The 23560-nt window shown below is 35.5% G+C and overlaps 1 protein-coding gene across 1 annotated transcript; it reads right to left on the bottom strand.

Annotated features, from left to right (window-relative positions):
- Nucleotides 1-18460: 18460 nt before the first annotated feature.
- LOC137711582 (hydroquinone glucosyltransferase-like) lies at nt 18461-20099 on the bottom strand. The gene has a single exon (XM_068450834.1). It carries the CDS (start codon nt 20031-20033, stop codon nt 18573-18575), a length of 1461 nt encoding a protein of 486 aa, XP_068306935.1. The 5' UTR covers nt 20034-20099; the 3' UTR covers nt 18461-18572.
- Nucleotides 20100-23560: the final 3461 nt, after the last annotated feature.

Here is a 23560-nt window from a genome sequence, read left to right as displayed (position 1 = left end):
GTGACAAATATTGATACTGGAGTAACAAAAGAAATAAAAACTGCATATAAAGAATGGGTGAAAACTGATTTTTCTTTACTCAGTTTACTCATAGCTACACTTTCAGATGATGCTATGGACTATGTCATTGGTTGTAAAACATCTCAAGAGGCTTGGAAATGTTTGCAAGAAAGGTATGTTTTTGTGTCAATTGTTAGAGTTAATCAACTCAAAACTGAGTTTCATACTGCATAGAAAGGGACAGATTATGTAGAAAAGTATTTGTTAAGATTGAAAAGAATTAAAGATCAATTGGTTGTTACAGGGGAGAAATTACAGAGAATGATCTTGTAATTGCTGCCTTATCTGGTTTACCTCCAGAGTTTAAAATGATCAAAATTGTTGTTCTTGCTAGAGAAACACCAATATCCATGAAGGATTTCAGGGCACATCTTATAGGTCCTGAGGAAAATAGTGAATCAAGGGTTACTAGTCTATCTAACTCAATGGCTGCCATGTATGTTCAAGGAAATTCATCAAATTCACAAAGATCTTAGGGTGGATATGAGTAAGAAGAGAATTCCAACTCACAAAGGGGGCTTAAGGTGGAAATGGTTTTAATGGAGGAAATAACAACATAAGATATTTCAACAATAACATAAGGTATTTTGATGGAAATAACAATTCAAGATCCTATTCTAATTTTGGGAACAGGTCCAATTCCTTCTCTGATAATGGTAAAAGTCCTCAAAATAGAGGTTCTCAAAATTCTTTTTCTGCAAATGGAGGCAAGCGAGGTAGAACATGGAATGGAAATACTAACTACAAGGCTGCTATGTCTCCAGAATGTAAATTTGTTCAAAGAGGTCACACAACACTAATTTGCTTCTATAAAGCTGATAATTCTCAAAACACTGGTGATTTCTTCGTATGCCAAATTTGTGGGAAAATAGGACACATAGCATTAGAATGCTTTCATAGAAACAATTTTTCATATTGCACCTCCTACTTCTCTTGCTGGTATGGCTGCTCAAGGTTCAAATGATGCAAATATAGATTCAAATGTGCATGGTTTTTCAAATGCAGATACCTGGATGGTTGACACAGGTGCCACTCATCATTTGACATCAAATCTTGATGTTCTAAGTCAATTTACTCATTATAATGGTGATGCCAAAATCACTATTGGTAATGGAAAAGTTTGCATGTTAAAAATATTGGTTTATCTTTCATTAAAACTTCAAGGAATTCATTAATTCTTCATAATGTGTTACATGTACCAAGAATTACTATGAATCTGCTATCTGTCAAGAAATTATGCAGAGATAATGGTTGATGGTTTGTATGTGATGATCTGATATTTTTTATATAGGACAAGGCAACTTGAATGATATTGTACCAAGGAAAGAGTGACGATGGGGAGCTGCTCAAAATACCAGTTACAATGTTCTTAAAGTCTGGTGCTACAAGAATGGGAAAGTGTGTTGCATTTGTTGGTAAGAAGATTAAAGCTGCAATTTGGCATAAAAGGTTAGGACACCCATCTGAAGAAGTTCTTAGTATAATGATGAACAATAATGAGTTGTCAAGTAGTATAGATTCATGTCAATCAGTGTGTACTTTTTGTATCTAAGGGAAAATAAGTAAGCTGCCATTTCATGTAAAGCAAGATAGGTTCACTGTTATTATTGAGAAAATACATACAAATGTATGGGGGCCTTCAAGGGTCATTACAATCTCCAATTTTGATTTAGTTACAAGTTCCAAGTATTAGATCTCATATTTATGCACAAATACAAAACAGTTCTCAGGACATCATTTCAGTGTCTATAACAACTAGTGATACAGGTTCAGGCTCTAGTAGTCCTAATTTTCATGAAGCAATTCGAAATGATGAATGAGTTGACAGTTTTGGAGTGTTAAATAACATCAATGAGATCACACAAAGTGAGTGACAGTCATGAGAGTTCATCAGCATCTTCATAGCATCATTCCCCATCACATCATCACTCTGGTACAATATCTATGTTGCATGTCCATTCAGAATCTCAACTTAAGATGTCTTCCAAACTTATCTCCATCTGAGATAATTCAACAAAATGAATCTTCAACTCATTAAATGTTCACTAAATTAAATAATGCAGCAATTGAAAGGAGAAATTATGCTGCATTAGTAGCTTTTTGTCTTGAGTTACAATCTTTGCAAATCACTAATGAAGAACCATTCGTTGAAGGTTATTCCTTTATCTCTAAGATTTTTGATGTACTAAAACCTACAACATTTCAAAAAGCAGCAGTTATACCACAATGGCAAACAACAGTGCAAAAAGAAATGACTCTCTTAGAGCTCAAGGGACATGAGTTTTAGTTCCACCACCTGAAGTAGGGCAATTGTAGGGAGTAAAGAGGTATACAAGGTTAAGAAAAACCAAATGGTAGTGTATCAAGGTATAAAGCAAGGTTGGTAGCTCAGGGTTTCTCTCAAGAACATGGTATTGACTATTTGGATAACTTTAGTCCAGTTGTAAGGCACACCACCGTGAGAATCATTTTAGCTTTAGCTACAACCAATCATTTGAATCTCAGGCAATTGGATACCAAACATGCATTTCTGCATGGAGATTTGCAAGAAGAGGTATACATGAAGCAGCCTCAAGGATTTGTTCATTCATCATATTCTTCTCATGTATGTAAGTTGATTAAATTCTTATATGGATTGAAACAGGCACCAAGAGCCTGAAGTTCGAAATTTACTAGTTATTTGACAGTTTTGGGTTTCAAGGCTTTAGCCTCATATACTAGTATTTTTGTTAAACAAGATGAATAAGACATTGTCATCTTGTTATTATATGTGGATGACATTATCTTGACTGGTTCTAATTCTATAAAAGTTCAAAAGGTGGTGCAAGGATTATCATAAGTCTTTGAGTTAAAGGATATGGGACAACTTACTTTTTGGGATTGCAAGTTCAATACCAAGGTAATGAAAATATGTTTGTTAAGCAGTCTAAATATGCCAAGGATTTAATACACAAGGCCGGAATGGACTCTTGTAAACCTGCAAACACCTCATGTAAGCCATATCATTAAATGTTGCAAGCAAATGGAGAGTTACTATCAAATCCATCAATATATGGAAGCTTAGTTGGTTCACTAGGCTAGATATTGCATTTGCAGTGAATACTATATGTCAATGCATAACTATACCAACTAATATGCATTTTGGAGCTGTTAAAAAGATTATAAGGTATCTCCAAGGGACAATCAATACTAGCCTAAGTTTTTCTGTAGATACAGTTACTATGGTAAATGCATTTTCAAATTTCGATTGGGCTACAGATTTGAATACTCGAAGGTCAATAACAGGATATGTGGTTTACTTAGGGAATAATCCAATCTCATGGCAATCGAATAAGCAAAACTCAGTTTCTAGAAGTTCAACTAAAGCATAATACAAGGACTTGGCACACACTGCAGTAGATATAGCCTGGATAAGGAATGTACTGAAGGATTTGAAGGTGTTTATTCTTAGTCCACCTGTTATTCATTGTGATAATATGTCTGCTATTGCATTAAGTACAAATCCAGTGTTTTATTCAAGGGTAAACACAAACTATCATTTTATAAGAGATAGTGCAATAAGGTGATTTACAAATCTAGTATATACCAACTGAAGAGAAAACTGCAAATGTGTTAACTAAAGGTCTACATAGTCCTACATTTGTCAAGCATTGTTATAATCTCAAGCTGCAAAATCCTAGCTGAGATTGAGGTGTGATTTTGACTATACTAGTATTGCCACATCATCATTACTAACAGTTAAGGAATGCAACATCAACTATCAAGTTAGTTACTAAGTAATATCCAAGGCTCAATTCTCTCAATTCCTCTTTTCCATATTCTCTTTGTTTTGCTACAATTTCTCCATTGCTGCATACTATGATATATGTTAACAAAAAGGACATTCTTACATCTTTCTTAAATGCCATGTATTAGGAAGAATGGAAAAATATATTTTCTTCATTATTCATTTAAAGACCAAATGATGCATACATTATAATCGACTGTCTGTTTTTGGTGGCTGCTATTTTTGTCTATGTTTTAAGAGGGGAAAAGAAAAACTGGAGGGCTACAGCTATACGAGATTAGTCTTTGAAAATTTTCTTTTGCATTAAGCTTTTATGGCAATATAGGTTAATCCTTTTTGAACTCATTTGTTCTTTTGTCGTTGATACATGAGAGAACTGTTTTGAGAACAGAGTTTATCTTTGTGCAGCCTGAGAGTAGAAAGTTTCTTGTTACAGAATAATTTAGTTTTTACATTAGTGTCTTTTGCCGTAAACTTCATTTGATAACTGAATTTTCATGTGCTTTAATTTGAAATTAATTATGAAAATGTGACTTGTGATTTTCGTAATTGGTTGATTTTCAAAATCATTTTATTTCATTCATTCTGCATGATCGCGTTAGTATCCTGCAAAGTTTGAGGAGAAGGTGATTGACGACCACATTAGTGTTGTGCCACTTCCACTCGAAGACTGAAAAGAGATTGAGTAGCAAAGCGGAGGCAAAACTGCTTACTAGTATGTGTGTCTCCTTGATGAGTTTTGTAAGTCTTTTTGTACTCATTTCTCTTAGTGTTTGTTCTGCCTTGGGAGCCCAAGAATTTTCCCAGTGGTGGGTTTGCCTCGTTAAATCCTACATCTTATATGCACATTTTATTTATCTTTATAATTGCATATGTGTTGGATAGTTTGATACGTGATGTGGATGTGGAAATTAAATTGAAAATTAAATTTGAATTGGATTATTAAGTTAGAACCTATTCACCCCCCCTCTAGGTTAAATTTAGACCCATCCTAGAACTTTCAAGGTGGAAAGAGGATGAAATTTGATTGATCCAGTCCAAAGAGTAAACCCTCGTTCCTATTAAAGCTAGAAACTCCCTTCAATTTGTAATGTTTGAAAGTTTTTTCACACCTCGGCAATATCATAGACTTTAGACTGACCAATATTCTAATTCTCACTGCAGGGAGTAACTACAAGAAATGGAGGTGAGAGATTAGTTTGTTGTTAACTATCAACTAGTATGATATAGCCAATGATACTGCAAGGCCAGTGACCACATATCAGAGTACTAGAGTTAAGAAAGTTAATCATGAAAGTTGGTTGAGAGCCAATAAAGTGACACTTTCTATCTTGGAAAGCGACATGATGATAGGTGGTTGAGAACCAATAAAGTGGCACTTTCTATGACACTGATAAAGTTCGTATAGGTATTAAAAGACATGAGTTAGCTTCTGATTACTTGAAGGCAACTGAGCAGAAATTTAGGAAGTCACAGAAAGATAAAATCAGCCAGTACATTTCTCTATTGACAACTTACGTCATAGATAATGTTGGTTCAATTTAGGATCACATTATGAAGATGACTGATGCTGCTAAAAAGCTGAACTTAATAGATGTCAACATTGGTGAAAAACAGTTGGTCTTCATGATTCTTCAAGCCTTCCCAAGCAAATACTCCCAGCTGAAGGTATCCTAGAACACATAGGACAAGAGTTGGGATGTAGATGAGCTTATTGTACAATGTGCTTAAGAAGAGACTCGGGAGAGGCACGAAAAAGGCAAAGATGTTGAGGTTGTGAACTTTGTACAAGGAGGAAAAGGGAAGAAATTCACCAATGCTGGAAACAACTTAGGTAAAAAACTCCAAGAATAAGACTAGTGCATCTACTAATATATTTGAATCATCTAAATAATCTAGCAATCTTAAACCTAAAACTAAAAATGTTGCTAAGCTCAAGGTTTTTTTTTTTTCTTCTAAAAAATTCGAGGTCATTTATGAAAGGAATGTGAACTATTTAATGATTATTTGAGAGCTAATAGGAAATAAATTGTTAATATCTATGTGGAGTCAAACTTAATTGAAGTTCTTTTTAATTCTTGATGGTTTGATATTGGTTTCATAGTACACATAAATAATTCATTGCATGGTTTTGAAAAACAAAAGGAAGTTGTTTTTAACTGTCTTAATGTTTTTGTGGGAGAAGAGACAAAAGTTGTAGTTAAGGCTGTTGGGATAGTCAAGTTGAAATTGTATTTTTGCAATTGAATGATGTACTTTATGTGCCAAAGATGAGAATAAATTTGATTTCATCCTCTAAACTTGTGAAGAATGCTTTTTCCTTTTTTGGGTGATATGGAAATAACTTTTGCAAAGAACTGTTTTGATTCCATTTTAGGGAGTGCTACCTTGGTTGAAAGTTTATGGCAATTGGAGTGCAATGTAGTTTCTAATGAACATCATAGTTTAAAAGTAAGTACCAAAAGAATGCTAAACACTGAGACTTCTTACATTCTTTGGCTCAATAGACTTGGTGACATTTCAAAGGATGGAATTTCAAAACTTTCAAAAGTAAATTTAATCCACAACTTGACTTTCCTATTGCAACTGACTGTGTAGACAGTTTTAAAGGAAAGTTAACAAATTTTCAAAATTTTGAGGCCAAAAAGGAGTCAAAATTTTTTAGAAATTATTCCTACAGACATTTATGGTCCTTTTTCAATTAAAACAATTTGTGGAAACAATTATGTTGTCAACTTTATTGATGATTGTTCCAAGTTTGTTTACACTTTTCTCATAAGTGAAAAATCATTTGACCTTAAATGTTTCACAATATTTAAGACTGAGGTAGAAAAACAATTGAATAAAACCCTTAAGATTGTAAGATTAGATAAGAGAGGAGAATATTTTGGTAGGTACACAGAGCCTGGACAACAAAAGGATTCCTTTGCATTTTATCCTGAGGAGTAAGGAATTGTGACTCAATACACAACTCTTGCTACACCTTAGCAAAATGGAGTACTAGAAGGAATGAATAGGACCCTAATTGGAAAGGTGATGAGTACGATGTCAAGATCCAAGCTGCCCATATTCCTATGGGGTGAAACACTTAAAACTGCCAATTACATACTTAACATGGTGGCCAGCAAGTCGGTTTCAACAACTGCTTTTGAGATTTGGTATGGAAGAATGCCTAGTTTTGAAAGTTTTCATATTTGGGGACGGCAAGCAGAGGTTAGGCTCAGCCCAGAAGAAAGGAAGTTGGATCCAAGGATAAAATCTTGTTATTTCGTTGGTTACTCAAAAAAATCAAAAGTGTTAAAATTCTATTGTTTATAGGCTCACACTAGAATAAAGGAGATTCACAATGCAAGATTTTTTTAAGATCAAGATATATCAGACTTAACCATTGAAAATTTTGTTTTTTAACAAACTGAACAGCCACAGACAGCAGTACCTCCAAATGTATTTTATCCAGTTTTAGTGTTCTCTCAATCCAAGGATCAAGAAGTTGAACCATATGATCAACTTGAATAACCTGATCAAGTGGAAAAGCAACAAGGAGAAAATGAACTGGAAACTGAACCAAGTCTGCAAGTCACATATCTCATTAGGGGTGGGTTCAATTTCATTCATTTTGGTTTTTTTTCCAAAATCAAAACAGAACCGAAACTTCGGTTCGATTTAGTTTGGTTCAATTTTCTTTTGTTTTTTCGGTTTGGTTTCGATTTTATTTTATTTTATAAAACTTTATCATTTTTTAAAGTGGAATTTAGAAAAAAAGGCTTGTATTGGTAGACTAATAATAAGAAAATGGCGAAAGTGGGAAAGTGGGAAAGTGGAAAGGTAGTTGTACATATACAAGATGATATAAACCAATCCTACGTTATCAACAACCACAATTGCAAGGGAAAATGATCACCGTATCTATTCAAAAAGTAAACAAATAGAGAAACTCTTCCAATTTCCAAAGCCTTCCAAAACTTTCATCTATAACCAATAAAATATCCTCCCTAATTGAACCAAATATGCTCCTTGAAAAAGCCCTAGGCATAGTTTCAAACTTGGCAACAAAGTTTCACAAAAATTGGCATACATTCACAAAGTGTAAAAGGATTCAATTCAGTTCAATTCAGTTCGGTTTCCGAACCTCCAAAACCAATACCGAACCAATAATGTTCGGTTCGATTCGGTTTTTTCTTTATCAATTCGATTTTTTTTCGGGTTTCGATTTTTCAATTTCGGTTCGGTGTTCGGTCCCCTTTTTTTGGTTTTTCATTTTTTGAACCCACCTTTAGGTCCCATAGATTAAATAGATGATGTGCAAGTTCAACCTAAAACCAAGAAACACACCAGAACAAGGAAGCCTGCAATTTCAAGTGATTTCCTCTATTATCTTCAAGAGACTGATTATAACATTGGAGCTATTAATGATTTGGCTACCTATTCAAAAGCTATAAAGACTTCCTAGTTATCTTTGTGGTATAATGTAACGAATGAGGAACTGGAATCAATGTTCAAGAATCAGGTTTAGTTATTAGTGGAACAAAAGTCTCACATAAAGCTTATAGGGTGTAAATAAGTGTACAAAACCAAGAGGAATGCACATGAATAGATTGACATACAAAGCTCAGTTGGCAACCAAGGGATTTACTCGGAGAGAAGGTGTCAAGCCAGCATCCCGACATACGTCTAGGATCGACATGTGACGTCACCAATTACCCATATATCTCACATACCCCGCCTCTAGGATATGGACAAAGCACAACTCAAGATTCAGATTTACCTAGTAATTTTTCATATACTTTATGGCTGCATCTAACCTCCTTATTAGACTGTCTACATATCCTAAAAAGGGATCAAGTCATTCGTAGTTCACCATGCACTACAATTCGACATGTATCACAGTCCATTCAAGCCAAAAGGCATAACATTCCTCAATCAATCATTAGAACTTGACAAGCATGAACTTACTAGACTCAGGACTATATAACAAACCCACATGACAAACAAGATTTCCAATTTATCCATCATATAAATCACTATGTTTCACATAATATCGCAATTCATAGTATGCAACATCACAAAGAACAATCAACGAAGCACAATGTTATTCTCTAGCCACATTAGTCAATGAGTCTAATCATAATAATAAGAATTATATCCAACATCATTCCACAATCACTCCAATTAATCAGTCCTAAGAATCAGAGATGCACTATATTAACATTTAACTACATTAATCGATTAGTAAGATCGCATTTCAGTACACGAAATTTAATAAAGGAATTATACATAATTCCCTACCTGGATTCCAAGTAATAACATGATAATTATAATTTATAAACATAACATCTACTGTGAGCAATACCTACTCACTCGAATCTAGGGTCAGACTAACATCATGAAAATGAGCCAGAGTAGGGATTTCATACCACTCAACGGAATCCAACCAAAATATGACCGTCTATCGAAATGTACTGAGTACAACTAATCACCCTAGAATGCGTATGGTCCCCCATCATGGATATATCAAGCAGAACCATAGGCATAATCTCATCGTGTAGGTAGTGATTACCCATTGCGAATATACCAAGCATTATCACCCCTGAATACGTATGGTCCCCCATCACGGATATACCAAGCAGGACCACATCCTAACTCTAGGTAGTGATCACCCATCACAGATATACCAAGCATGATCACTCTTAGAATGCGTATGGTCCCCCATCACGAATAAACCAAGCAGAACTATAGGCATAGTCTAATAACGTAGGCAATGATCACTCATCGTGGATATACCAAGTAAGATTGTATCCTATAGCTCTAGGTTGTGATCACCCATTGCGGATATACCAAGCATGATCACTCCTAGAATGCATATGGTCCTTCATCGCGGATATATCAAGTAGAACCATAAGCATAGTCTATTCGTGCAGGCGGTGATCACCCATCGCGGACATATTAAGCATGATCACCCCTGAAATATGTATGGTCCCCCATCGTGGATATACCAAGCAAGACCATCCATGTACCTCTGCTACATGGTGCAGTTAGATCAATACACAATCCACTTACCCTTATCTCAACCTCTATGATTTACATCGTAATCACTTGCACTATCAATTCCTCATGATCACTAACTACCATGTCACACAAGCCTATATGTTCTATAGAACACTTCTAATAGGATTTTAGGCTCACAATGTCATAACGGTTATCATACATATCATTCATTTTATCAAGAAGATAAATAAACGCATGTATAACATAATATTTGGGATAACTTACTAACCAATATAGGCCCACTGAGCCCTACATAGTCTTTAGTGATACTGATTTTAATATTAAAGATCCATTCGTAACATATTGATCAAGAGTCAAGTCTCTGTCTACAATGGGGTCCACAACCCTATACAAGTCAATTTGGAACATCCGCCCATGGATTTCCAATCAGTAACTTCCCAAGTATCTCATTTATCTTATAGAACAATATTCTAAAATTTCGGAACTATCCAATGGTTGGATCTTCGCCGATTGCTAGAATTAGGTTCCTATCAACGTTTGGTTTTACAAACTTAGAAACTCAATTCAGGAAGATCCCTATATCAGATTCCTGCTCTGTAAATTCCTACGGTCCTTGAATATTACGTACTATAATGCATTAAAGTTTGGTAATGATATAACGGTCGGATCGTCGTTTACTACACTATTCAAGTGACGAACTTTAGTGGAACTAGGTTCAAACGATGGAATTTCGTCAATCGAATGTCACACATGGATTTGGGGTATCGAATTTAGCCTAGAAAGATAGAGTTGGCCCACTAGCCACGCACCGCCGCATGTGGTGGTTTCCAGTGAACGAAAACCCAATTTTCTGACGAACTCCAAAAATTACCAAATTTTACAAAAATGTAAAGCAAATAAAGGGGAATCATTTTCATACCTAGGCCGAAGTCCAATTCGGCCGGGAAATGGCGTGAAAACGCCTCAATCCGCCGGGTGGCTGGAAATTTTCGAACCTTACCGCTCCTCCGTCGAAGGTCTGATGACAATGATTGTTGTCAGGTTTTACTCCTGCAAGGGAAGGCTACCAACCCCAAGTGGTGTGCCACCGTGATTGATGTTGGAAAATGAGCTAATTGCTCTAGGGTTTTCGGCAAGCTGCGAGCTTCTCGTGCTCTGTTAGTCAATTATAGTAATCCATAGGTGGAATTAAGGTAAGGGCTCGATTGGGTCGAAGTGAGGAACATTATGGCACCAGCCCCATCGTCAACGGTGGCCGGAATAGAGAGATATGGCTAGGTCGAGTCGGCAGGTCGAAGAGGGAGTCCGGTTCCCTCATTCTTTTCTTTTTTTCTGATTGGTCACCTCCCCCCTTCTTATCTCCCGCAACTCTCATTTTCCCCCTCTCTTCCGCTACCACCTGGCAGCATCCAGTCATTTTTCTTCTTCTTTTTTTTTTTTTTTTTTTTAAAATTTTTTTTTATCTTAAGCTCTAATTTCTTCAATTCACAAACGGTTTTCGCCTACGCTTTCGTAGGGTCGAGGTCTATCCATTTATACTTAGTGTGACCCCGTAAAGTCCACGAATTTTTAATCACTAACCAAAATTCAAATTTCGTAATTAGTTTATTTAAAATCTAAATTTAATATAAATTCCCAAAAATAATATAAAATGTAATACAAATACGTAGCTTGCAATAGTAAAATCCAAGAATAGGATTGCACATAAGGTATTAATTATAATGATACTTTCTCACATGTGTCTTCAAATTATTCAATGAGAATGATTATGGCCATAATTGCACATTTTTATCTAGATTTACAACAAATGGATGGAAAGACAACTTTCTTGGATAGTGATCTCCAAGCGGATATTTATATGGTGAAGCCTACTGAATTTATTGAAAGGGGGAAAGAGCATATGGTTGCAAATTGAATAAGTCAATCTATGGCCTCAAGCAAGCTTCATGACATTGGTACCTAAAGTTTGATCAAGTGGTTACAACACATGGTTTTGTTGAAAATAAGTTAGATGATTACATCTAGCTCAAGTTCATGTAACAAAGTTTATTATACTAGTGTTGCATGTTGAGATATCCTGCTTGCTAGTTCCTGCACTCAGTTGCTAAAACAGACAAAGTCAATGATCAGTGCAAATTTCAAAATGAAAGATCTTGGTAAAGCGCACTTTGTTTTGGGAGTTGAGATTGCAAGAGATAGAAACAGAAAGTTATTAGCTGTCATAGAAGGGCTACTTTGAAAGAATTCTACACAAGAAGTTGCAATGGCTGCCACGTACCAGTAAATAAAGGGCATCCATTGTCAAAGGAACATAGTCCTCAAACTGATCTTGAAGTACAAAAGATGGCTAAAAAGCTTTATGCATCTCTAGTTAGAAGCTTAATGTATGCAAATATCTACACAAAGCATGATATTGCCTACGTTGTAGAAATTTTGGGTAGGTTTCAATAAAGTCCTAATGAAGCTCACTAGAATGCTGCTAAGAAACTTATAAGTAGGCCTGGCAAATGGATCATGTATGTCGTGTTCATGTCGTTTTTGTGTAACACATGTTATCTTAACGGGTCATGTCGTGTCACACCCGTTATCTTAACGGGTCCTTAACAGGTTGGGTCACTTTACCCAACGGGTAAAGTGACCTGACCCATTATGACCCATTAAGAAAAAAACAAAAATTTTTTCTTAAATTTGCACATACCACACATTGCCACATAAATATTACTTCAAAACATTAAAACACATTTGTCGTTTAAGTACTACATCTACACTCGAAAATAAGAGTCTAATAAACAAACGTCTATACATTACTAGCCTATTACAAAATATTAAATGTGCAAGGATATGCAAAATGAAAAAGTTTTTGTTTTCAAGGTTGTGAAGCATTTCTCAAAAGTTTAAACCTTGTCAATGGAACTCAAAGTTTGCATGTTATTCCTTTTACAAAATCCTCAATTTTCATAGATCATCATGACATAAGATTTTGTGGTATCCACTAGTGTAAATATTTTAAAGTGAAGATTGAATTCATTCATTGTATTCATATAGGGTTAAGGAGTGTAGCTGTAAAAGAACATCAAAATCAGAGTTAAAATAACTGTTAAATCGTGATTTTTCGTTAATAACCATCGAAAAGTTTTGTCCCGTTACTTGATCTCTAAATGTTTGTTTTTTGCGATTTTTGGCGTATGCGATCTTGAAGCATATACAAACAAGTTTGATGGTTGTATCATTGAAATTAGTTCCGTAGAATGCGTATCCCATCAAAACGATAGATTCACTAACACTTAGAGTTTATTTATACTTTCATGAAGTATAACGTAAGATTTTGTGGTATCCACTAGTGTAAATATTTTAAATTAAAGATCGAATTCATTCATTGTATTCATATAGGTTCAAGGAGTGTAACTGTAAAAAAATCATCATAATCAAAGTTAAAATAACCGTTAAATTGTGATTTTTCGTTTATAATCGTCGAAAAGTTTTGTCATGTTACTTGATCTCTGAATGTTTGTTTTTTTTAATTTTTGGCGTATGCGATCTTGAAGTATATACAAATATATTTGACAGTTGGATCATTGAAACTAGTTTCGTAGAATGCGTATCCCATCAAAACAGTAGATACACTAACACTTAAGAGTTTATTCATACTTTCATTAAGTATAACATAAGATTTTGTGGTATCCACTAGTGTAAATATTTTAAATTAAAGATCGAGTTCATTCATTGTATCCATATAAGGTCAAGGAATGTAGTTGTAAAAAATCATCAAAATCGGAGTTAAAATAACCGTTAAATCGTGATTTTTTGCTGATAACCATTGAAAAGTTTTATCCCGTTACTTGATCTCTGAATGTTTTTTTTTTTTGTGATTTTTTGCTGATGCGATCTCGAAGCATATACAAACAAGTTTGACGGTTGGATCGTTGAAATTAGTTTTGTATAATTCGTATCCCATCAAGTTCAATGGTATATATATATATATATTTATTAAGTAGATTTAAATTTATTTATTTTGTAAGTATAACAATTAAGAAATTGAATGGTATGTATATTTAAGCCGATCCAATGGTCACCAATTTTTAATATTTAATTTAATATAATTATTATAGTTTTTAGGGGTATAAAAAATATATAATTATTATAGTATTTGTTTAGGGTTATAAAATTATAAAATTAATATTTTTCTTATCGTGTATTGTGTTACCCACGTGTATACCCAAACCAACCCGTTATCTTAACAGGTGCTTATCGGGTTATCCGATAACGACCCGATTTGTTATCGTGTCAACCCGAACACCTGTTCATTTCGTGTCGTGTCGTGTCGGGTTATTGGGTCGTGTTAGGAATTGTTAGGCCTAGTTATAAGGGACCTATAACAGACTAAGAGTCGCATGCTTGTGTATGACAGAAAAGAAGAGCTTGAAGTTATAGGATACACTGATTCTGATCTAGCAAAAGGCTTAGATGAGAGAAAATCAACTGGTGGCTTTTTTGTTTGGTAGAGGTGCAGTGTCTTGGAAAGAGTGCCAAGCAAACCATAATTGCAACTTCTACTATGGAAGCATAATTCATGGAATGTTTTGAAGGTATGAAGCAGCTAGTTTAGCTGAAGAATTTTGTGGCAGAATTAAATTTTGTGAGATCAATACAAAAACCTTTGTGATGATCTATCTAAGTTAAGTTTTATTCAACTTTTAGCTAGCATAATTGTTAGCTAGTTTTAATATCTTCATAATATTAGTCTTTCCAAACTGTTTTGATTGATTGATCTTGAAGATGAGTTTTTTATTCAGTTTGGTGCTTTGAATAAAAGGTGTGTTATTCATTATATTGGAATGAATTTCAAGTTTGATAGTTTTTCTATCTGTTTTAAACATAACGTTTTTGAATTAAGTTGGAAATGGGAATGGATAGTTTGAGGTCTACTTATGTCAGTTTGATCATAATTTTATGAGTGCAAATTGAACATGTGTGATCTAAGGGTAGCAATTACATAATGGTTGTAATTGAAACCTCTTTGGTCCTGTGTTTTGAAATGCATGGGTAGATTGTTGATGGTGAGTACTCAAAACACTTAGTGACCCACCCTATTGTAAACTTGATTGAACTGACTTATAGGTTTCATACTTGCTCAAGAGAGAGAACGTAAGAATATGAGCATGAGGATGAGTATGAGAATTTAGTTATTGGGTTCAAGATTGAATAGGAAGTCTTGTTAGGAATGGATTTGTAATCCATATTGTTCTAAAATGGTTAAAGAACAAAGGAATTAAACTACTATTTGAAGAGAATCAGTTTTCTGTGTAGATTTTAATAGGGAAATCCTTAGAACTTGGCTAGGATTATGTTATATATAGTGGCCTCTACTCTCACAGTTTACGCTCTCTACTCTCACAGTTTACGCTCTATAATTGAACTAAGGCCTATTGTAGTTGGAGCAAATTGATTAGTGGAGAGAGGATAAAGTTCACTAGTTGTTTGCTACAAACTTTGGACATGGCTGCTTCTTCGAGTTCATCTGCAGGCAGTGTTCTATAATGCTGTCAAGGCGGTCGTCTAGGCGCTGGGCGTCAGACCGCCGCTTCGATTTTTCCAAAAACGTTCAATAAATTGGCAAGGGTATTAGACGGTGTCTAGGCAGCCGACTAGGCAGGCTAGGCGGTCTCGGCGGCGAACTAGGTGGTTCTGTCAAAAAATTACACATCAGTGTTTCACTACACAGCGTAGAAGAGGAGGGCGACAACATAAAATCTGAAAGAGAGAGAAAGATAGCGAGAGAGCATAAGGGAAGAGAAAGTGAGAGAGAGACCAGTAAAAGGAATAACGGTGCAATTGCTGGAAAAAAAAAAAAAAAAAACACTTGACCTGGACTCTTCGGATTTCTTCGCCGGAGCCAGTAACGTTTTCGAGGATCATTGATGTGCTATACTAGGTTTTGGGAAACTTTGCAGGGCAAGAAAATGGGGAATTAGGCGGAGAAGACGATGGAGAAATAGGCGAAGCAATCGAAGGAGTGGAGGAAGACTGGAAGAGGAAACTGGACACCTCAAAGTAAAAGCCTCCCGATTTCCAAGGCTTCAAAACCAAACTCCCCTTATCTGATTGATTTCCACTACCAACTCCCCTTATCTTATCTGATTAATTTCCACAAGTTATAAATTATAATAATAACAATTACCACTTCACTATTAAATAATATATTATATAATTACTACTTGGGCTTATAAGTTATAAATTATAATAAAAACAATTACCCACTCCACTATTAAATAATATATTGTGTAATTATTTGGAAGATTTATATATAGAGATCAAAACTTTAACTATATTTCAAGAACCTTCACTAGTGTTTAAACAAGTCAATAAGAAACTTGTTTAACACTTAAATAAGCACATATTATATGTTTGCTTCCCATATCTTTATTATTGTTCAATACTTCATAATATATGTCATTCTATTTTTTAGTTTATGATGAAATTATATATATTTTAAGTATAAATTGACACTTATTTACACGAAATACAATAGATTTACTTAAATCCGCCTAGTCCACCTAGGCCCCCGCCTAGCTACCTAGGCGTTAGGCCCAACCCACCGCCCGACTAGCGTCTAGCGTTTTTTAGAACCTTATCTACATGTAGGTTTTCTTCTCCGTGCAAACAATTATGAATTCTGCTTTGTGTTTTAATTGCTGAGATTCATATTACATTATTTTGGTTAATGTTTATGCTAACAGGATAGTGGGTGATGAGGAAGAGAGATTCAGCGAAGAATAGCCTCTGTGTGTGTGTGTGTGTGTGTGTGTGAGAGAGAGAGAGAGAGAGAGAGAGAGAGAGAGAGAGAGAGAGAGAGAGAGAGAGATGAGCTTTCAAATAGAGGGAGGCTTGTTTAGTTACAGAGAAAGAACTAATTAGAAGAACAACAGATCACTAGAAAAGAGACGGAAAAAAAATGTTTATTCACAGCTGGAAAGCTTACGAACCGACCAGAAATAAAAAATTGCAAGCTACAAGAACATATACAGAAGGAGAAGTGAGGATACACACACACACACACACACAGAAAATGTAAAGCATCTGCCAGCCTCAATCCAATGAACGTTTAAGCATCTAAGTAAAGACTTCAACTAACAAATTAATAATGCAAAGCTGTAATTTTGTTTGATGTATTCATTACTTAAGCTACCCAACTACAGTTACAGCTCATTTACTCATTTTGTCATGGGTGTAATGGGAAGTGGGAGAGTAACTCGTATGGTGCATATAATAACAGGTCATCGTCAAAAATATAAAAGGCTTACCTAAATGTGTGGAATAAAAGCTAAAAGTCAAATAAAAGTCAAATTTCTCCCAGGATTTAGCCCATGTGTGGTCACCATCAGCGAGATCTCATCCACATAGGCATGTCTCCCATGATTTATTGAATCCAACGGTTAAGATCAAATATAATCAAATCTAATGGTAAAACAAAGATCTAACGGCCCAAATTTAAATCTAACGGCTAAAATAATTAAAAAAATTATTTAACTCAAAATTTAGTGATTTTTCAATATTATTGGAATTTAAATATTTTTAAGTTAAAATGTTCATAAAATTAAATTATGATAGTGTACATAAATTTTTTTTTTAAATTACTTTAAAATAAAAAAATTAGCCTAAATTTATTCTTTAATAATCTCAGGTTAAAAAATTTAGACCAGAAGGGTTGAAGCAGAAAAACTATTTATGGGTTAAAACCTAAATTTTATGGGCTAAAAATTTTAAGTTTTAGCCCATAGGTTGGAAATGGTCCTAGAGAGCTAGATGTGCCACGAATAGTGTTCTAGAGGAGAACAACCTGCATGAAATGGGTTTGCCAATTACCATCATGTGCATCTTTGACCTTCTAGAAATACATTTGATGGATGCATTTCGACGTGTATCTCATATCGTGACTATTAAACTACAATTCTATAAAGACTAAAGAAAACTATATATTAATGATACTAAAAAAAATCTTATCTTGTGCTCTTCCAAGCATGCAGACTTTTTCAAAGTTCCAACATCACCACCCTTGCATAAAATTTCACGAGTTTTGTATAATTTTATTTGGTAATTTTAACTTTCATGTCCCTTATTGAATACATGCATTCTACTGGTGTTATTAGATAAGAAACAAGCATGTTAATCGATATTTAATTAATAATTTAATCATTTACAATCATATTATTTAGTTTGCAAATTTAATTTGAAAAATTTATTAGACATACTGTGTTGAGATATTTCAAACCCATGGTGGCTTGTATTTAACCATTGATGAATCTAGTTAGTGGAGATTCTCTCTCGCAAGTTTTTCTTCACGAGTGGACAATTCTGTGTTACGTAAGCCCTAAACCCTACCTACTAGTATAACTCTTATGTACAGAGAGGAGATATAATACTTGTTATCTTGGAATAATTTGAGCTATACAACTCCTATAATTTTGAATTGGAATTTTTATTAATTCCAAAACTTTTTGGATGGAACTAGAAACATGTATTTTCGATTTGATTCAACCGAAAATCAGACTTATTCATGAGCGAAAACTAGTAGGGTCTTCAAATTAAAATCATACTCGACCAGAAAAATCATAAGTAACATGAATACAGTAAAAAAGATATCATTTAAGATATAAGCAAAAGAAATAACACAATATTACTGGTCAATTAGACAGCAATAATTGACAAATTAGGTTATTAATTAGTTCTTCAGTCCCTTCCATATTTGAGCAACCTCAGCAAGTGACTTGGTAGACGACCCTTCTTTTGCCAAAACCAATTTGGCTGCCTCTTTATACTCTTCCATCTTCTTCCTTAGCAATTTTCCTTCATCTCCTTCAATTAGGTCCCTAATATAATTAGCAACATCTTGGCTCTCCACTATGCCCTTCTTATTCTCTTTGACCCCCATTGCAACTTTCAAACCATCAACTAGTAGCAACTTATTCATCTTTTGCTCTGCATAGAGCGGCCAAGCAATCAAAGGCACACCATGCATGATGCTCTCGAGTGTCGAGTTCCACCCGCAATGGGTCAAAAACCCGCCTGTTGACCTGTGATTCAACACTTCGACCTGTGGGGCCCACGTCGGCACAACTAGACCCACATCTTTGGTTCTCTCCAAAAACCCGTTTGGTAGAAACCCAAGTTGGTTTTCTTCGCCTTCGACACTAAAAAAAGAAGCATTTTTAACCGTCTCGTTTGGACTCTTGACTACCCAAATAAATCTATGCCCACTCAATTCAAGACCCAAGGCCAACTCATTCAGTTGCTCTTGTGAGAAAGTCCCACCGCTCCCAAATGAAACAAATAAAACTGACCCATTGGGCTGCTTATCAAGCCACCTCAAACACTCATTCCCATCGATCCCATCTATTGAACCGGTTTTTACCACCGGTCCAACCGGATAAACCGGTGGAATACCTCTCCCTTGATCCTTGAGAGCCTTAAAAGCACCCGGTTCCAAATCCACAAAGCTATTGACCATGATCCCGGCAGCCGAACCATACTTCTTGCACATGTGAATCACAGCTTTGTAGGCCGGGTTGGTCCTATCCTGAAGTGGATCCGAGAAATCTCGACCATGAAGTGGCACACAGCCAGGGAGTTGGACCGGTTCAGGCATGTCCCTATACTCACAAGAAGTGGTCTCATGAAGGTGTGGCATATGCAATATAAGCAACAACCCCATAGCGCTACTGGGGAAAAACATATAAGGGGACACTTGGAATTCAACGGCGACATCAAAAGCGTCCACACCAAAAATATCAACAATAAGTGACACTAGCCGAGTTGACTCGTTTAGTACCCTTACTGAGTCCCGGAGAGCCGAGAGGGACCGAGTCAAGGTGAGACCGATCTTGGTCTCGATCATGGCGTCATCAGGGAGGTCGTCGAAGCTCACCGGAGGGAGGAAGACGTAAGAAATGGAAAGAGAACTGAGGGCTTCGAGGACCTTCCTTTGGGGTGTCAAAAGCGACCCGTCGTTCGGGATGATGAACGTGACGGAGAAGTTGTGATGGACGACGAATCGTTTGGCTAACTCGATGAGGGGAGTGAGGTGACCTATGCCCGGGGTTGGGACAATGGCTACATGGGGTGGCGTGAGCAGTTTGTGGTGGTGGCTGCTGCCGCCGCTATGGCCTTGGGTGTCTAATGCCATTGTAGTAGGTGCGCAAGTCAAAGGTTTTGGTGTGATGAAAAATGAATTGGAAGCAAAGAAAGGGTATTTAAAGAAGAGAATAGAAAATAAACGACATCGCTGCTGTGAGTTGGTTTTGTGGTGTAGAATTTTCAATGGAGTGTGAACTGTGGCAACTTAATACTGTAGTGGTATTTTCTTATTTATTTGTAATTGAAGAGTTATAAGTTTGATTATCGATAAAAAAAAAATTTAAAATATATCATTACTAGTTTATTGTAAGATATAATCCAATTTCCCGCACTACCAAAGAAAATGAAATCGTTTTTTAAAATAAAAAAATAAAATGTGGACCGTGAGGTGAGATTTTTGTTTTGTGTTGCAGACTTGCAGGTAAGTGTCACAGGTCCAACAACAGAGAGTTTTGCAAAAATTTTTACTTTTATTTTTGTCTATTTGCGTTTAAATTTTTTTAATTTGGGCGTTTGTTTTGTTTTTTTATATATTTTTTGTTTGGCAAACTGACTATTAAACTTCTTTTGAAAAGATGGGAACTGGGAAAAGTCATTTTTGTGACTTTAATTTTCTTCTTTTGACAACTACGTGCTTGGAGTTTCTGGATTTGGATCTCACCGGATCTCCTCCGTAAAGATTTTAAGGATTAACGTACGTAGACCGTTGATTAAAAATCGTACGACCATAATTAAATATTTTTTATATTTTTAAAAGTAAAATAATATCGTTTTGCGTGAAAATATAAAAAAGGAAAAAAATTATGGCCACACGATATTTTATCAACAGTCTACATGCGTTGATCCCTAAGATCCTCAGTGAAAGGATTCAGCGAGGATCCAAATCCGAAGTTTCTTCCCTCTCTAGTTCGACATCACTACTAGTCGTACAGACGGAGGCTACATGGTTATTATATCCTCATAAACTCAGTTGTTGGCATGTCCATTATTCTAACTCTGAGGGGCCTATGGAAGAGAAAATAGCGCCCCCATCGCGCAAATTTTCTCAGTTATTTTAGTTAGATATTTCGTGGAGAATTTTGTGCGCATGTCGTTTCGTAACAAGTCATGACATACGGATATTAACATATATCAACATATGATGAGTATGTTAGTTAACACCTGAAAGTTAAAGGTCATAATATGCAACTAGTGTAAAAAGTACTAGTAAATTAAAACCAATTCAATCTAGGAGTAAGAGTGCACAGTGTAGAAAGAACCCTTACTACAAAATCAAGCAATGTTAGAGCGTGAAAAAAAGTGCAACAAAAGTAAGAATAATCTCATCCTGGGTAGGATGGATATTACACAATTAACAAGAAATAAACTATCTACATTGTCAGAAGTAGGTGTCAAAATCCGCCAATGATCCCTCGTCATGATAGAATTCAACTACTAAATTTTGAAGGAACACAAAACAAAAAATGTAAGTAAAACAAAAGGATATACTAAAATATTTGTCACATCCCTGCCCGGGACAGATCACTTCCCGGGCTCGCTCCACCACCATAGCACGATATTGTCAGCTTTGGGCTTACCATTCCCTCACGGTTTTGTTTTTGGGAACTCACGAGCAACTTCCCAGTGGGTCACCCATCATGGGATTGCTCTAGCCCCCTTCTCGCTTAACTTCGGAGTTCCTACGGAACCCGAAGCCAGTGAGCTCCCAAAAGGCCTCGTGCTAGGTAGGGATGTGAATATACATTTAAGGATCACTCCCCTGGGCGATGTGGGATGTTACAATATTGCTTTCCGTAATATAGTATTCCCTCACTATAAAATCCATATAATTTTTTAAAGAGTGCTACTAATCCCACCTCATTGTCCTATTTTCCCACCCACCTTTTAATAAAATAAAAATAATAACATGTTTAATCTTCTAGAAAAAGAATTTTCAACCCCTATTATGTTTCTCTCTCCTTCGTGCTTCTCTCTTTGGTTTATCCCTTATCGCCTTCTACATCGACTGCTATGGCTTCTCCACCAACCGTCGCCGTCTCTCTCTCTCGTCCCATGTTTAACATTTTAGTACATAAGTTCTCTCTCTTTGTCCCTAATAAACGCCATGCACATGATGACACTTTTTAGGCGTCATAGAATTGTTTTTTATGGCATTTGACCAACGCCGTGAATCTCTCTCTCTTTGAATCTAGCGCATCCCATCTCACTCTCTTCGAATCTAGAATTTTTCTTTGGAGTTCGTTCGCACCTGCCCTCATAAATTCTGGCTATCTTCTGCAAATGAACTGAAATGTAGAGGAATTGAAATTTTGCACTCTCTAAATTGAAATTCCTTTATTCTTTGAATTTGAAATCCCGACTATGGTGGCCATTTTTCCCCCAAAAACAATTCAAATAAGCTTGAATTTACCTAATTAGGGTTTGATTACTCTGCATATTATTCTATGCAAATGATATCGTCTAATATTGGAGTACGATCATGGTGATTGCAAATTTTGGGTTTGTTTTATAGATTAGGTCCCATCCAATTTTCAAGGCATCTCATTGTAGTGCATTCGGAAATTTTCAGAAATTTTTGGAATTTGGATATAGAAAATTTTTGCAAAAAATTTGTTTTATTAGATTAGGTTCCATCCAATCATCTATTTTGTCCTCTTGGTTGTGAAAACAGAACAATGGAACTATGGTGAAGATTATTTTAGGAATCATGGTGGGTGGAAAAATAGGATTTCAAAATTTTAAACTTTTATAGTGGGTGAGATTATAACGTGGGTGGGAAAATAAAACAACGGAGTGGATCTATCAACACTCTTTTTTAAATCATATTATAACTCAGTAAATGTTCCCACCATGCCAGTGCCTACTTTGGAGGAGTGCCAAATGAGCCCCATCTCCAGGGGGCCCCAACTTTTAATTATATATATGCATAACTTAATTAAGTACAAATTTGAAAAATATCCAAATAATTTCCTGTTTTGGAGAATACTGTATCTTTTTATGTACTTTTTTTTTTTGGGTTAAAAACTTCATTTCTTTGGTATATATACCTTTCTTCAAATTCTTCCATAACTATTGTTTAGTAAATGTTACAAAGTTGACTTTCCTCTTAAGTTACGTACTCATATTTGATGAGTCCATATTATACCATATATTTTACCCTAATCTTAGTATTAATTTATTGGTTATTTTGGTAGAATTTTGATACTTTGTTATATATTTTCAATGTAAGACATTCGACTTCCTCTGCAGCAAAAAGTGATCAAACAGATGAATTTTGAATGATTCCAATTGGAGGATGTTCATGTACCTTTCAAGATGGTTGTGTCGAAATTCCAGATTTTTCTACCAAGTCGTTTGACCGTGGCGATGAAATTAAGGCCCAGCACGCAACTTTTCCAGATTGACGTTTCTAGACGTTTTGGGTATTTTCGAGGTCAAGATGACATATTTTGAGAAATATTCCTCCTGAGGATTTGTAGGGGACGTCTTCAGATTTCAAAAGAGACCTTTTGGGACCAAATCGGAGTTGATTTGGTCAGTCAAAAGTGTGATTTTCTGAGAACTCCGAATTCTAGT

The sequence above is a fragment of the Pyrus communis genome, chromosome 12 (genome assembly GCF_963583255.1).
Source record: "Pyrus communis chromosome 12, drPyrComm1.1, whole genome shotgun sequence".
In the NCBI taxonomy this organism is placed as follows: domain Eukaryota; kingdom Viridiplantae; phylum Streptophyta; class Magnoliopsida; order Rosales; family Rosaceae; genus Pyrus; species Pyrus communis.
Note: the sequence above shows the minus strand (reverse complement) of the source record. Positions and strands in the feature narration are given on the sequence as shown.

What these genes read in the sequence shown, in the direction of transcription:
- LOC137711582 (XM_068450834.1), bottom strand. Translation starts at nt 20,033, where the DNA reads ATGGCATTAGACACCCAAGGCCATAGCGGCGGCAGCAGCCACCACCAC.